Source organism: Oncorhynchus mykiss, chromosome 15 (genome assembly GCF_013265735.2).
Source record: "Oncorhynchus mykiss isolate Arlee chromosome 15, USDA_OmykA_1.1, whole genome shotgun sequence".
In the NCBI taxonomy this organism is placed as follows: domain Eukaryota; kingdom Metazoa; phylum Chordata; class Actinopteri; order Salmoniformes; family Salmonidae; genus Oncorhynchus; species Oncorhynchus mykiss.
Window position 1 is genome coordinate 78,148,917 of NC_048579.1, and position 17,492 is coordinate 78,166,408.

Genomic DNA, 17,492 nt, shown 5'->3' on the forward strand with positions numbered 1-17,492 from the left:
TGTGTCCCACTTGTTGTTGATTATTCACAAAAAAATACAGTTTTATATCTTTATGTTTGAAGCCTGAAATGTGGCAAAAGGTCGCAAAGTTCAAGGGGGCCGAATACTTTCGCAAGGCACTGTAAATCCCATTTTAACAAATCAAAATGGAGTCAGTCAGAGTTAGTCTTGGTCTCTTTTAACAAGTATTCTAGATCCAAGAAAGAAAGCCCTTGGTGGTTCAGTGCTTCTTCTATTGGCCTATTGCTGGACACAAAATATATATTTTTGTTGTTGTCAGTACATACATTGTTACAACCTGTCTTTTATCTAGCCTGGGTACCTGTCTGATTGTGTTGTTATGACAACTCATGACAATGAGAAATGGAGTTGGTGAGAGCACAAACAGATCCTGGGGGCCCAGGCTATCTTGTATCATCTCTAAACCGATCTGGGGGCCCAGGCTATCTTGTATCATCTCTAAACAGATCTGGGGGCCCAGGCTATCTTGTATCATCTCTAAACAGATCTGGGGCCCAGGCTATCTTGTATCATCTCTAAACCGATCTGGGGGCCAGGCTATCTTGTATCATCTCTAAACAGATCTGGGGGCCCAGGCTATCTTGTATCATCTCTAAACAGATCTGGGGCCCAGGCTATCTTGTATCATCTCTAAACAGATCTGGGGGCCCAGGCTATCTTGTATCATCTCTAAACAGATCTGGGGCCCGGCTATCTTGTATCATCTCTAAACAGATCTGGGGGCCCAGGCTATCTTGTATCATCTCTAAACAGATCTGGGGGCCCAGGCTATCTTGTATCATCTCTAAACAGATCTGGGGGCCCAGGCTATCTTGTATCATCTCTAAACAGATCTGGGGGCCCAGGCTATCTTGTATCATCTCTAAACAGATCTGGGGGCCCAGGCTATCTTGTATCATCTCTAAACAGATCTGGGGGCCCAGGCTATCTTGTATCATCTCTAAACAGATCTGGGGCCCGGCTATCTTGTATCATCTCTAAACAGATCTGGGGCCCAGGGTATCTTGTATCATCTCTAAACAGATCTGGGGCCCAGGGTATCTTGTATCATCTCTAAACAGATCCAGGGGCCCAGGCTATCTTGTATCATCTCTAAACAGATCTGGGGCCCAGGCTATCTTGTATCATCTCTAAACAGATCTGGGGGCCCAGGCTATCTTGTATCATCTCTAAACAGATCTGGGGCCCAGGCTATCTTGTATCATCTCTAAACAGATCTGGGGGCCCAGGCTATCTTGTATCATCTCTAAACAGATCTGGGGCCCGGCTATCTTGTATCATCTCTAAACAGATCTGGGGGCCCAGGCTATCTTGTATCATCTCTAAACAGATCTGGGGGCCCAGGCTATCTTGTATCATCTCTAAACAGATCTGGGGGCCCAGGCTATCTTGTATCATCTCTAAACAGATCTGGGTGCCAGGCTATCTTGTATCATCTCTAAACAGATCTGGGGGCCCAGGCTATCTTGTATCATCTCTAAACAGATCTGGGGGCCCAGGCTATCTTGTATCATCTCTAAACAGATCTGGGGCCCGGCTATCTTGTATCATCTCTAAACAGATCTGGGGGCCCAGGCTATCTTGTATCATCTCTAAACAGATCTGGGGCCCAGGGTATCTTGTATCATCTCTAAACAGATCTGGGGCCCAGGGTATCTTGTATCATCTCTAAACAGATCCAGGGGCCCAGGCTATCTTGTATCATCTCTAAACAGATCTGGGGCCCAGGCTATCTTGTATCATCTCTAAACAGATCCAGGGGCCCAGGCTATCTTGTATCATCTCTAAACAGATCTGGGGGCCCAGGCTATCTTGTATCATCTCTAAACAGATCTGGGGGCCCAGGCTATCTTGTATCATCTCTAAACAGATCTGGGGGCCAGGGTATCTTGTATCATCTCTAAACAGATCTGGGGGCCAGGGTATCTTGTATCATCTCTAAACAGATCTGGGGGCCCAGGCTATCTTGTATCATCTCTAAACAGATCTGGGGGGCCAGGCTATCTTGTATCATCTCTAAACAGATCTGGGGGGCCAGGCTATCTTGTATCATCTCTAAACCCCAAGTCACAAATTGTAACCTTTTCAATATCTCAATATGCAGCAGTGTCATCGGCACGTAAATAATATGTGAAAAGTATAAAAACACTGTAAATACGTTGGCTTGATTGATTAGGAACAAACAGAAGCAAGAAAGGGCCATTCCAGTTTTATTTGAGGTCAAATCAGCCAACATAAGGCTAGGTAGAAGGACACCTCAGTTCAATCAGCCAACATAAGGCTAGGTAGAAGGACACCTCAGTTCAATCAGCCAACATAAGGCTAGGTAGAAGGACACCTCAGTTCAATCAGCCAACATAAGGCTAGGTAGAAGGACACCTCAGTCCCATCAGCCAACATAAGGCTAGGTAGAAGGACACCTCAGTCCCATCAGCCAACATAAGGCTAGGTAGAAGGACACCTCAGTCCCATCAGCCAACATAAGGCTAGGTGGAAGGACACCTCAGTCCCATCAGCCAACATAAGGCTAGGTAGAAGGACACCTCAGTTCAATCAGCCAACATAAGGCTAGGTGGAAGGACACCTCAGTCCAATCAGCCAACATAAGGCTAGGTAGAAGGACACCTCAGTTCAATCAGCCAACATAAGGCTAGGTAGAAGGACACCTCAGTTCAATCAGCCAACATAAGGCTAGGTAGAAGGACACCTCAGTTCAATCAGCCAACATAAGGCTAGGTAGAAGGACACCTCAGTCCCATCAGCCAACATAAGGCTAGGTGGAAGGACACCTCAGTCCCATCAGCCAACATAAGGCTAGGTAGAAGGACACCTCAGTTCAATCAGCCAACATAAGGCTAGGTGGAAGGACACCTCAGTCCAATCAGCCAACATAAGGCTAGGTAGAAGGACACCTCAGTTCAATCAGCCAACATAAGGCTAGGTAGAAGGACACCTCAGTTCAATCAGCCAACATAAGGCTAGGTAGAAGGACACCTCAGTTCAATCAGCCAACATAAGGCTAGGTAGAAGGACACCTCAGTCCCATCAGCCAACATAAGACTAGGTAGAAGGACACCTCAGTCCCATCAGCCAACATAAGGCTAGGTAGAAGGACACCTCAGTCCCATCAGCCAACATAAGGCTAGGTGGAAGGACACCTCAGTCCCATCAGCCAACATAAGGCTAGGTAGAAGGACACCTCAGTTCAATCAGCCAACATAAGGCTAGGTGGAAGGACACCTCAGTCCAATCAGCCAACATAAGGCTAGGTAGAAGGACACCTCAGTTCAATCAGCCAACATAAGGCTAGGTAGAAGGACACCTCATTTCAATCAACCAACACAAGGCTAGGTAGAAGGACACCTCAGTCCCATCAGCCAACATAAGGCTAGGTAGAAGGACACCTCAGTCCCATCAGCCAACATAAGGCTAGGTAGAAGGACACCTCAGTTCAAATCAGCCAACATAAGGCTAGGTAGAAGGACACCTCAGTCCCATCAGCCAACATAAGGCTAGATAGAAGGACACCTCAGTTCAAATCAGCCAACATAAGGCTAGGTAGAAGGACACCTCAGTCCCATCAGCCAACATAAGGCTAGGTAGAAGGACACCTCAGTTCAATCAGCCAACATAAGGCTAGGTAGAAGGACACCTCAGTCCCATCAGCCAACATAAGGCTAGGTGGAAGGACACCTCAGTCCCATCAGCCAACATAAGGCTAGATAGAAGGACACCTCAGTCCAATCAGCCAACATAAGGCTAGGTAGAAGGACACCTCAGTCCCATCAGCCAACATAAGGCTAGATAGAAGGACACCTCAGTCCCATCAGCCAACATAAGGCTAGATAGAAGGACACCTCAGTCCAATCAGCCAACATAAGGCTAGGTAGAAGGACACCTCAGTTCAATCAGCCAACATAAGGCTAGGTAGAAGGACACCTCAGTTCAATCAGCCAACATAAGGCTAGGTAGAAGGACACCTCAGTCCCATCAGCCAACAGAAGGCTAGGTAGAAGGACACCTCAGTCCCATCAGCCAACATAAGGCTAGGTGGAAGGACACCTCAGTCCCATCAGCCAACATAAGGCTAGGTGGAAGGACACCTCAGTCCCATCAGCCAACATAAGGCTAGGTAGAAGGACTCCTCATTTTAAATCCCTCAATATAAATATCCTAATTTGACTTTATATGCTAAAATATAATGTCCTTTTATTCCACAACACTTCATGAAGGAACCCATCAACAATCCTGTTCACTTCACACTGCACTCAAAAAGGCACCATTTTTTTTTCTTAAGTGTTTTTTTCATTCCTATTCATCACCTACCTGCATCTTCATCATAGCCTGGTCTCAGATCAGTTGGTGTTCTAGCCATACTCCATACAACACTCATAGCCTGGTCTCAGATCAGTTGGTGTTCTAGCCATACTCCATACAACACTCATAGCCTGGTCTCAGATCAGTTGGTGTTCTAGCCATACTCCATACAACACTCATAGCCTGGTCTCAGATCAGTTGGTGTTCTAGCCATACTCCATACAACACTCATAGCCTGGTCTCAGATCAGTTGGTGTTCTAGCCATACTCCATACAACACTCATAGCCTGGTCTCAGATCAGTTGGTGTTCTAGCCATACTCCATACAACACTCATAGCCTGGTCTCAGATCAGTTGGTGTTCTAGCCATACTCCATACAACACAAACAGTTTGGCGTGCACTGAGGCTGAGTAACAAGGAGCTGGCGTGATGGCACATACAGACCGGAACTCAGGCTATATTCAGCTCACTCTTTTTTTTTTTCCCCCCATCAGGAAAAAAGAAAGTGAAGGACAAACAGGAACAGGAAATGTCACAGATCACCATTAGGTTGAATGAATTATATCACATCCAAGATCTTTTTTTAATGACTAGAGGCTTAGGTACTGGAAACTAAAGGGACTCCTTTTTGTAACACAGTAAATGCGAGATGGCGGCTGATGTTACGTACTGTACAATAGTGTCTTCTCTGCAGACTGCGGTCATTACCAATATGTATTTGGGTACTTTTTTTATCAAACATCATTTTGGTGTTTTTCACTGTATGAGAAGATCCATGAGGAGAAACAGAGACCTACATTTTGAGATGACAAGTGTTTACGATCGTGATTTATTCTCCGATCTGTCTGTAATTCCTGCATTCTCTCAACCCTGTTCTATTGGTTGCACAGTGACCTATATTTCTCTCATCCACATAAGGGTCTTCTGTTAGGTAATAATAGCAGTGTTTTTTAAATTTTTATCCAGAGTTCCGGCAATAGGATGTCAAACACCTCGCATATCAACGCCAAACCCATCTGATTACGCATATCAACGCCACACCCATCTGATTACGCATATCAACGCCACACCCATCTGATTACGCATATCAACGCCACACCCATCTGATTACGCATATCAACGCCACACCCATCTGATTACGCATATCAACGCCACACCCATCTGATTACGCATATCAACGCCACACCCATCTGATTACGCATATCAACGCCACACCCATCTGATTACGCATATCAACGCCACACACATCTGATTCCGCATATCAACGCCACACCCATCTGATTACGCATATCAACGCCACTCACATCTGATTACGCATATCAACGCCACACACATCTGATTCCGCATATCAACGCCACACCCATCTGATTACGCATATCAACGCCACTCACATCTGATTCCACAGCTGCACATTCCTTCATAGCACCTTGGAGTAGATTGTCTCATCATGTTTGATCTAAACGATATCACATTTATATTCACTTTTTTGAAGCTCCGTTCATTTCTGGGTGACAAATTGGCAAGGCTGACCCTGTATAAATTCCATCAGTCAAGACTGTCAGTACACATTTTGACAGATAGACAAACAGACAGACTGTCAGTACACATGTTGACAGATAGACAGACTGTCAGTACACATGTTAACAGACAGACAGACAGACAGAGACACAGTATAATAAAGAGGTTGCTCTATAGCTGCCTGCTCTATCTCATATCATCATGACACATTGTCGTGCTACTTCAAAGCATACAGTAAAATACACATAGTGATGTCAAATTCTTTAAGAAATATCAATTGATTTATATTGATAACATGAAATATTCCCCCAAAAATAGTTTAGGATATGAGAGGACATGATTACACATTAGAATCATTACGTATACCGCAATTACACACTAATCAGGTATCTATATTACCACAAGGTTTCCATCTATTCATTGATTAGGAAATGCTATTTGGAAGTTTCACAGATTGAGAGACAAGACTCTACCAACGTAAAACATGACTTTACATCGACATTGACACCATATCCAAGACTCCCATTTCAAAACGACAATCGTTGGCCAGTGGCCAGGTCTGCCAGGTCTGCCAGGTTGGCCAGGTCTGCCAGGTCTGCCAGGTTGACCAGATCTTAAGCAGGTGTAGTTGATGCATAATGATTCTGTAGCACCTGTTGTTATCAAATGTTCACATCTGAATAAATTACAAAATCGTCAATAAGGCTGTCGTTGATGCATCCTCATTGGCACCCTATTCCCTATATAGTGCACTCCCTTTGATCAGAACCCTATTAGCCCTGGTCAAAAGTAGGTGCACTATATAGGGCATAGGGTGCCGTTTAAGGGCGTAACCCTGTCCCTCAAAATTCTTCCTTCAGCATCACTCATGTGCCTTCCACCCTCCAGGGGGATAAAATAAAATCCAGGCCGTTTTAGGTCTAGGTAGTGACGGCCAGGGTGAGATCCAAGCCGGGCCTATGACTGCGTGGTAACCGCCAGGGTGTTGACATATCCATGGGGACACATATCGTTCTCTGAGACACAGTGAGAGAACTGCGCCGGGTTGCTTCCCTCACCGAACCTCCTGACACCCCGCACTGTGAAACACTGTTCTATCAGCTCCAGACACTTACAGGCCAGGAAGAACATATTCTTGAACATGAACACTGAGACGGGCATCTCGTGAACATACACCTGGAAACACCGCACCACCAGAAGTGGGGCGTTGACCAACACACCGACCAGGAACCTAGCCCAGACCCAGCGACAGCGCATCTCGGAGGCTGTCAACTCGTATAACCACACCACTGGGACGCCCAGGGCGATGAAATACACCGAGATGACCGTGTATTTTAAATAGACCGTCGGTATCTCGTTCTTCAGAAACAACTCCACCAGGGTAAAACAGTCTGCGAGGTCCAGACAGGTGGTTATGAAGCAGCTTTGGGACCGGTGGCGCGTAGCTCCGTTCTGGTCCTCGGTGATAGAATTGACGAGACAGTAGAGTAACGGGACCGAGAGCAACGTGATAATCTTAAATCCGGTTACACCGAACGGAACTTTGAGCGCGATGAGATCTAATATCGAAGTCTCTAGAATGAGGACTATTTTAGGGGTGCAGGCGATCACGTAGATTAACCAGGCCAGGTAGGCGTAGGTAAACTCGCCGAGGTTACAGCCGAATATAGAGTTCTTTTGGTGGAACCCACACGCCCGCTCTCTCTTGCTCCTGGCGTTCTTCATGAAGAAGATCCCCCAGCCAGAGATCACCACCAGATCCGTGGCGATCCACGAACACCAGTACAGATCCGTGAAGATAATGAGGTAGAAATCTAGAATGCCTCCTTGGAATATCAGAATGAGGAAACACAGGATCTTGTAGAGAACGTTCCTCTTGGACCTCTGGCCGAACAAGGGAGCGGTCTGCATGAATTCCTCAGAGGTCATGATATAGGCGTCTGTAATAGCGGAGGATACTCCGGATACCAGCGGCTTGATGGAGCTCTCGTCTGGGTTGATACTCCCCGCGGACGTCTGTGTGTCCCTCCTGGACGAGGCGCTACGTATGAACAGCTGTCCGACTCCGTAGTCCGGGGCGAATGAAACCGGTGAGTCCGGGCAGATCACAGCTGCTTGGGGATGGGGATAGCTGGAGCTGGCCTTGGGATTGTCGGCGGCACCAATTTCTGCTATCATTGTATGCATGTATTTGCGCGTTCGCTTTCCTTTCTCTCCTCTCTTCTTTTTCTTCCCTGGTTTGGTAGTGATATATGCTTTTAGCACAGAGTTTCTAAACCCAGAGGCGCAATATCGCGATACTTCCGGGAACAAGCCAGTGTTGAGGGCTTGAGAAGTCAATGAGAGACGAGAAAAATTCTTCCTTAGTTAACTTTCTCAAAATTTAAAGGCACAACCTATATTCGAGCCAAATTAAGTAGTTGAACGTGTTGTCACTCCAACTTCGTGAAAGTGACAAACTGACACGTTTTAATTTTCCTTAAAAAATGACTTTATATTGAAGGAGTGCCTTTAATTTGACGGCATGCACAATTACGTAATTTTTACGCATGCGCCTAGCTTGCCAACATTGCCATGACATCGCCTACAAGCGTGATCGGAGATTTCTATTGGAGAAGCAGTTTCTACCCGTCTTCCTACTGTACTGTCTTTGCTTTTAGGTTGGAGAGCGATAGGGGGCGCGGCGTAAACCAAGGCATGGTATTTCTCTCCCACTGGAATGAAATGCGGTGGACGGAATTATTGCTGTGTGCAGATGCGTATCACCAATCGTTTTGTTCTTTTTTTGAGCTTTCCAGGATTTTTAAATTGAGACTCCTTTCCCAATAATTCCGCAACATTGGACACGAATCATACTGTTGATATAACGGTTGATCTATCCCTAGGATTTGCTAAGCAAAATCCCTTGGTATTCTAGGAGTGCCTGGCAATTAGTTATAATAGATTAGTTATAATTCCATCACCTCTTCAGAGGTGTCATACAGGAAGTATGTCTAGAGGTGACAGGAAGTAGAGCCTCTAGCCCTATAGCTCTGGTGCAGGGCATTGTTGTGCTCTCACCATCCATCACTATCTATAATGAGCTAGCAGCCTGAAGACACCCTGGACCAGAGCTAGTCTAGCCCTCTGGTCTGAAGCATTTCTAGCTGAATCCTCCAGTAGAGTAAATGGACTACTGGTGTCTCCATGTGTCCAGAACACCGGGACCTCGGTTACCCAGGCTTCATCCCACCCTGTCTCCATGTGTCCAGAACACCGGGACCTCAGTTACCCAGGCTTCATCCCACCCTGTTAAATGGACTACCAGAACCTGTTACCCAGGCTCCATGTATCCAGAACCTCAGTTACCCAGGCTCCATGTATGCAGAACCTCAGTTACCCAGGCTCCATGTATGCAGAACCTCAGTTACCCAGGCTCCATGTATCCAGAACCTCAGTTACCCAGGCTCCATGTATCCAGAACCTCAGTTACCCAGGCTCCATGTATCCAGAACCTCAGTTACCCAGGCTCCATGTATGCAGAACCTCAGTTACCCAGGCTCCATGTATCCAGAACCTCAGTTACCCAGGCTCCATGTAGCCAGAACCTCAGTTACCCAGGCTCCATGTAGCCAGAACCTCAGTTACCCAGGCTCCATGTATCCAGAACCTCAGTTACCCAGGCTCCATGTATCCAGAACTTTAGTTAGTTACCCCACCCTGATCCCTGTAGTGAACTATGCTACTTTTAACTATGATCCACAGGACCCAGGTAATAGATAGTTCACTATATGGAACAGAGGTGGATTCTGGGACATAAGACATTCAGAGAGACAGCAGAGAGAAGACAGTAATATGGACTGACGTCCCCCCCCCCCCCCCCCCCGATGTCACATCAATTCCCCACCGTACACAGACATGTCATTAAACATGCCGCGGTTGATTGGCTGGGACGGCAACAGACATGTTGATTGGCTGGGACGGCAACAGACCTTCAGAGTGAGGACAAAGCATGGCAGAGAATGCTAAACCTTGAACGACTGTCCCCCCCCCCCCCGAGTAGGGACTTGAGTTAGTTGGGTAACAAAATAATGCATTCTGGGTGACACAACAGATCACATAGAACCACCATGTCAGAGCCCCCACTTAAAAATGTAGAAATGTAAGTGAAATTCCAAAACGTATATAGACACACGTGTACTACGTATATAGACACACGTGCACTACATATATAGACACACGTGCACTACATATATAGACACACGTGTACTACATATATAGACACACGTGTACTACATATATAGACACACGTGTACTACATATATAGACACACGTGTACTACATATATAGACACACGTGTACTACATATATAGACACACGTGTACTACGTATATAGACACACGTGTACTACATATATAGACACACGTGTACTACATATATAGACACACGTGTACTACATATATAGACACACGTCTACTACATATATAGACACACGTCTACTACATACAGTGCCTTGCGAAAGTATTCGGCCCCCTTGAACTTTGCGACCTTTTGCCACATTTCAGGCTTCAAACAAAGATATAAAACTGTATTTTTTTGTGAAGAATCAACAACAAGTGGGACACAATCGTGAAGTGGAACGACATTTATTGGATATTTCAAACTTTTTTAACAAATCAAAAACTGAAAAATTGGGCGTGCAAAATTATTCAGCCCCTTTACTTTCAGTGCAGCAAACTCTCTCCAGAAGTTCAGTGAGGATCTCTGAATGATCCAATGTTGACCTAAATGACTAATGATGATAAATACAATCCACCTGTGTTGATTCTTCACAAAAAAATAGTTTTATATCTTTATGTTTGAAGCCTGAAATGTGGCAAAAGGTCGCAAAGTTCAAGGGGGCCGAATACTTTCGCAAGGCACTGTATATAGACACACGTGTACTACATGTATAGACACGTGTACTACATACAAGCCATAATATCAGAGCACAAGTTTAACGATCAATAACGAATTCCACTCAGTAAAGCAACCCTGGTAACTTTTGATAATAAACTTTAATTTCAAGTCATGATGGATGGTTGTGGACCGTAGAAAAACAAGAAGAGATACATAATATATATAGTGCATTCTAAATGGGAGTTCAGAGAGAAGTAGTAGTGACCAAGACCAGGACTGTGTTCCAAACGGCACCCTCTCTAGACCACTGGCAGTTCACTAGAGCCCTACGGTATAAGGATCAGACCTGGTAGAGTTCATGCCCCCCCGAAAGAAATGAGAGGGTTGGGGGGGGGGGGGGGGGGTGCAACAATATTGGGAAGGTGTTCCTAATGCTTTGTTCACTCAGTGTATCGTCACAATATGGCGCCATTAGGGACACAGTGTCACTATCAGCTCGGTTCCGAGGAGAGACTTGTCATTAGGTACCACGGGTGTTCCTGAATAATAGCTGCGATTCGATCGGGGGGGGAGGACAAAATAAAAGTGGACTTGGGCCCATTTAAAACAAACAACTTTAGATATTGTAAGTTGTTCCCCGAAGCCCCCACCCCCCCCCTTGACAGAGGAGTCATCCTCATCCCCCTCCTTGACAGAGGAGTCGTCCTCATCCCCCTCCTTGACAGAGGGAGTTCCCACCACCAGGGAGGAGGGAAAGAGAGTGAATCAAGAGGGTACATGTAAATATAGGAAGTCGACAGGACTGCTGTCTCCCTCCACCCAATATACTCAGTGCATGACCAACCAGAGGACTACGATACCCATGACCACCACAGACATGACATCATCACCAGGAAGTATATGTTGTGTAGAGTTGGTTTAGGTGCATCATCCTCAAAACAAAACAACAACAAAAAACAAGTCTTAAAAACATCACCTGGGTAAAAACGGTAAGTCAAACCCACGTCCACAAATAAACACTGTTTATTAGCGATATTTTCAAAAAAATGTTTGTAATTTTTTTCCCCCTTTGTTTTTTGTTGTTGTTATTTTTTTTACATGAACCTGACACGGATAGATAAATTCACAAGGACAGGATGTTTCTAGAAAAATTGTTTTACACCCACCTGTTTCTCATTTACATTTGTTTTTTAAATCTGTTAATTCTTCTTCTTCTTCTTCTTCTTCATGTAGTTGATTTCTGAATGAAAGGCCTGCCCCAACGGCACTGCCACAACACAGAGGAGAGAAGCTACTGTCCAAAACACACAAGACAGTCCATTCTACAGCACGGTAAAGGTGAAGGAGGGGGGGGGGGTAGTCAAAAACGATAAAGGGGGGTTTCAACGGTAACGTTAGGGAGATGTTGCTATAGGTAAATCTCGTAGATATCGTCCAGCTCTTCGTGAAACAAGTCCCATTCGTCCTCCGAGTCCGTGACGTCGTCGTCGGTTCCCGCGGCGAGGAGCATGAGGAGCATCTCGCTCAGTTCAAAGGTCACCATCTCCTCGTCCTCGTTGTCCAAAGAGTCGCTGCTGTTCTCCCGCTCTTCAAACAGGTCCCACAGGGGTGTCCTCCTCGAGTTCTGGAGGGGAGAACAGGAATATATAAAAAAAAACAAAAAAAAACAGGAATTTGTTTCGGTATCACGAAAGCAGAACAGGAAGCGTTTTACAATAGGGCTGAGAACTTCTGGACCGTAAAAAACACAAAATGTCCAAATGCCACATCGATGTCTGTTAAACGTATGAACCCCCATAGGAAAACCAAAAATGGTCTCAATCTATTTCTGACAGAAAGGACATTTGTCAGGGCAGCGTCTTACCCTGTTCCTGCCGTTGCACCCTGCAGGTCTCCTCTGGGGCTCCTCCAGCCGTCCGTCAGGGAAGGCGTGTTTGTAGAAGCAGTTGGAGCCAAACGGGCAGGTGCCCCGACCCTGGTCGAAGTAACGACAGGCTTTAGTCCTGAGGAACAGAGACGGACGGGACCGTCAGCAGAGGACAGTGATTATCACAGATATAGATGAGGAACAGAGAGACAGACCCCCCCCCCCCTACCGTCAGTACATATCTTAGCCCCTCCTATCGTCAGTACATATCTTACCCCCTCCTATCGTCAGTTAGAGCGTTGGACTAGTAACCGGAAGGTTGCAAGTTCAAACCCCCGAGCTGACAAGGTACAACTGTCGTTCTGCCACTGAACAGGCAGTTAACCCACTGTTCCTAGGCCGTCATTGAAAATAAGAATTTGTTCTTAACTGACTTGCCTAGTTAAATAAAGGTAAAATAAAATCAATAAATAAATCTTACCCCTCCTCCTCCTATCGTCAGTACATATCTTACCCCCCCCTCCTATCGTCAGTACATATCTTACCCCCCCCTCCTATCGTCAGTACATATCTTACCCCCTCCTATCATCAGTACATATCTTACCCCCTCCTATCATCAGTACATATCTTACCCCCTCCTATCATCAGTACATATCTTACCCCATGCCATCCTTGTATTTCTGTATCAGTTTCTGCTTGTCTTCCTTGTCCTCCACCCAGTACTCACTGGGGATGACGAAGTTGGACGTTATCCGACATTCCGGACAGGACCTGGGAAGAGAGAGAGAGAGATTTAGTTGGACGGGACAGGACCTGGGAAGAGAGAGAGAGGTTTAGTTGGACGGGACAGGACCTGGGAAGAGAGAGAGAGAGAGAGAGAGGTTTAGTTGGACGGGACAGGACCTGGGAAGAGAGAGAGAGGTTTAGTTGGACGTGACCCAACACTCTAAACAGGTGTTGGGTCATCTACCTCAATAAGCTGTAGTAGTCTCATCTACCTCAATAAGCTGTAGTAGTCTCATCTACCTCAATAAGCTGTAGTAGTCTCATCTACCTCAATAAGCTGTAGTAGTCTCATCTACCTCAATAAGCTGTAGTAGTCTCATCTACCTCAATAAGCTGTAGTAGTCTCATCTACCTCAATAAGCTGTAGTAGTCTCATCTACCTCAATAAGCTGTAGTTGTCTCATCTACCTCAATAAGCTGTAGTAGTCTCATCTACCTCAATAAGCTGTAGTAGTCTCATCTACCTCAATAAGCTGTAGTAGTCTCATCTACCTCAATAAGCTGTAGTAGTCTCATCTACCTCAATAAGCTGTAGTAGTCTCATCTACCTCAATAAGCTGTAGTAGTCTCATCTACCTCAATAAGCTGTAGTAGTCTCATCTACCTCAATAAGCTGTAGTTGTCTCATCTACCTCAATAAGCTGTAGTAGTCTCATCTACCTCAATAAGCTGTAGTAGTCTCATCTACCTCAATAAGCTGTAGTAGTCTCATCTACCTCAATAAGCTGTAGTAGTCTCATCTACCTCAATAAGCTGTAGTAGTCTCATCTACCTCAATAAGCTGTAGTAGTCTCATCTACCTCAATAAGCTGTAGTAGTCTCATCTACCTCAATAAGCTGTAGTAGTCTCATCTACCTCAATAAGCTGTAGTAGTCTCATCTACCTCAATAAGCTGTAGTAGTCTCATCTACCTCAATAAGCTGTAGTAGTCTCATCTACCTCAATAAGCTGTAGTAGTATCATCTACCTCAATAAGCTGTAGTAGTCTCATCTACCTCAATAAGCTGTAGTAGTCTCATCTACCTCAATAAGCTGTAGTAGTCTCGTCTACCTCAATAAGCTGTAGTAGTATTGTCTACCTCAATAAGCTGTAGTAGTCTCATCTACCTCAATAAGCTGTAGTAGTCTCATCTACCTCAATAAGCTGTAGTAGTCTCATCTACCTCAATAAGCTGTAGTAGTCTCATCTACCTCAATAAGCTGTAGTAGTCTCATCTACCTCAATAAGCTGTAGTAGTCTCATCTACCTCAATAAGCTGTAGTAGTCTCATCTACCTCAATAAGCTGTAGTAGTCTCATCTACCTCAATAAGCTGTAGTAGTCTCATCTACCTCAATAAGCTGTAGTAGTCTCATCTACCTCAATAAGCTGTAGTAGTCTCATCTACCTCAATAAGCTGTAGTAGTCTCATCTACCTCAATAAGCTGTAGTAGTCTCATCTACCTCAATAAGCTGTAGTAGTCTCATCTACCTCAATAAGCTGTAGTAGTATTGTCTACATATTGCAGCATACACTGCTTTGGTTTTAGGTCTATATTTATTGTCATGTGTTCATTGCATTTTTGACTACGTGCTGCAAAATTAATTGTCCCTCGGGATAATAAAAACTACTTCCTAACTTGATGATCTTGCCCCTCGGGATAATAAAAACTACTTCCTTACTTGATGAACTTGTCCCTCGGGATAATAAAAACTACTTCCTAACTTGATGATCTTGTCCCTCGGGATAATAAAAACGACTTCCTTACCTGATGATCTTGTCCCTCGAGATAATAAAAACTACTTCCTAACTTGATGATCTTGTCCCTCGAGATAATAAAAACTACTTCTTAACTTGATGATCTTGTCCCTCGGGATAATAAAAACTACTTCCAAACTTGATGATCTTGTCCCTCGCGATAATAAACACTACTTCCTAACTTGATGATCTTGTCCCTCGCGATAATAAACACTACTTCCTTACTTGATGATCTTGTCCCTCAGGATAATAAACACTACTTCCTTACTTGATGATCTTGCTCTCGAACGTCTTGGCGCTCCTCCACTTGCGGATGCACTTGAGGCAGTAGCAGTGGCAGCAGTTGGACAGGATGCCGAAGCGTCTCTCACTGGGGTTGGCCTTGTCAAACACCACCTCCATACACACGCCACACTGCATGTCCTTACTGCGCTGGATGGCAAACGACAGCTCCATGTCCTTCTCATGGGCCTCGATGCAAGCCTGAAGAGGAATAACAAAGGTATAGCTAACCACTATAATGCATTATGAAGCCTGGGAGGGAGGGGGGTACTAAAGGTATAGCTAACCACTATAACGCATTATGAAGCCTGGGGGTGGAGGATAAAGGTATAGCTAACCACTATAATGCATTATGAAGCCTGGGGGAGAGGGGGTGGGTACTAAAGATATAGCTAACCACTATAATGCATTATGAAGCCTGGGGGGAATACTAAAGGTATAGCTAACCACTATAATGCATTATGAAGCCTGGGGGTGGAGGATAAAGGTATAGCTAACCACTATAATGCATTATGAAGCCTGGGGGTGGAGGATAAAGGTATAGCTAACCACTATAATGCATTATGAAGCCTGGGGGGTGATTAATAAAGGTATAGCTAACCACTATAATGCATTATGAAGCCTGGGGGGAATACTAAAGGTATAGCTAACCACTATAATGCATTATGAAGCCTGGGGGTGTAGGATAAAGGTATAGCTAACCACTATAATGCATTATGAAGCCTGGGGGTGGAGGATAAAGGTATAGCTAACCACTATAATGCATTATGAAGCCTGGGGGTGGAGGATAAAGGTATAGCTAACCACTATAATGCATTATGAAGCCTGGGGGGGGGTACTAAAGGTATAGCTAACCACTATAATGCATTATGAAGCCTGGGGGGGGGGGGGGGTACTAAAGGTATAGCTAACCACTATAATGCATTATGAAGCCTGAGGGGAAACCAAAACAAGTTAACCACCAGAAACCATCACGGGGCAGATAACAAAACAATGATGAAGTCATTGGAAATGATTAAATGTCTCAATTCTAGAACACCGATACTTTGTAGTATATAAATACAGTATCTGACAGTAAAACATGGAGACCGTAGTATATAAAACATGGAGACCGTAGTATATAAATACAGTATCTGACAGTAAAACATGGAGACCGTAGTATATAAAACATGGAGACCGTAGTATATAAATACAGTATCTGAAAGTAAAACATGGAGACCGTAGTATATAAAACATGGAGACCGTAGTATATAAATACAGTATCTGACAGTAAAACATGGAGACTGTAGTATATAAACCATGGAGACTGTAGTATATAAACCATGGAGACCGTAGTATATAAACCATGGAGACTGTAGTATATAAAACATGGAGACCGTAGTATATAAAACATGGAGACCGTAGTATATAAAACATGGAGACTGTAGTATATAAAACATGGAGACTGTAGTATATAAAACATGGAGACCGTAGTATATAAACCATGGAGACTGTAGTATATAAAACATGGAGACTGTAGTATATAAAACATGGAGACCGTAGTATATAAACCATGGAGACTGTAGTATATAAAACATGGAGACCGTAGTATATAAATACAGTATCTGACAGTAAAACATGGAGACTGTAGTATATAAACCATGGAGACTGTAGTATATAAAACATGGAGACCGTAGTATATAAACCATGGAGACTGTAGTATATAAAACATGGAGACCGTAGTATATAAACCATGGAGACTGTAGTATATAAAACATGGAGACCGTAGTATATAAATACAGTATCTGACAGTAAAACATGGAGACTGTAGTATATAAACCATGGAGACTGTAGTATATAAAACATGGAGACCGTAGTATATAAAACATGGAGACCGTAGTATATAAAACATGGAGACCGTAGTATCTAAAACATGGAGACTGTAGTATATAAACCATGGAGACTGTAGTATATAAACCATGGAGACCGTAGTATATAAAACATGGAGACCGTAGTATATAAACCATGGAGACCGTAGTATATAAAACATGGAGACCGTAGTATATAAAACATGGAGACCGTAGTATATAAAACATGGAGACCG

At 44.4% G+C, this 17,492-nt stretch overlaps 2 protein-coding genes across 2 annotated transcripts in view; both read right to left on the reverse strand.

Moving 5' to 3' along the window:
• Positions 1-56: 56 nt before the first annotated feature.
• On the reverse strand, positions 57-8,167 carry LOC118938864 (transmembrane protein 121B-like). Its single transcript, XM_036945435.1, has one exon. The coding sequence runs from the start codon at positions 8,042-8,044 to the stop codon at positions 6,815-6,817; it is 1,230 nt and encodes a 409-aa protein (XP_036801330.1). The 5' UTR covers positions 8,045-8,167; the 3' UTR covers positions 57-6,814.
• Positions 8,168-10,874: 2,707 nt separating this feature from the next.
• Positions 10,875-17,492, reverse strand: part of LOC118938865 (probable E3 ubiquitin-protein ligase makorin-1) — a 34,461-nt gene continuing 27,843 nt past the window's right edge. The window contains exons 5-8 of the mRNA XM_036945436.1: positions 15,396-15,610; positions 13,263-13,373; positions 12,600-12,738; positions 10,875-12,359 (exon numbers count right to left, since the gene is read on the reverse strand). Coding sequence (XP_036801331.1) covers positions 12,144-12,359; positions 12,600-12,738; positions 13,263-13,373; positions 15,396-15,610 — 681 coding nt within the window. The 3' untranslated portion in view covers positions 10,875-12,143. The remainder of the gene's footprint in view (positions 12,360-12,599; positions 12,739-13,262; positions 13,374-15,395; positions 15,611-17,492) is intronic.

Coding starts and splice junctions, on each gene's coding strand:
- LOC118938864 (XM_036945435.1), bottom strand. CDS start 8,044: ATGCATACAATGATAGCAGAAATTGGTGCCGCCGACAATCCCAAGGCC.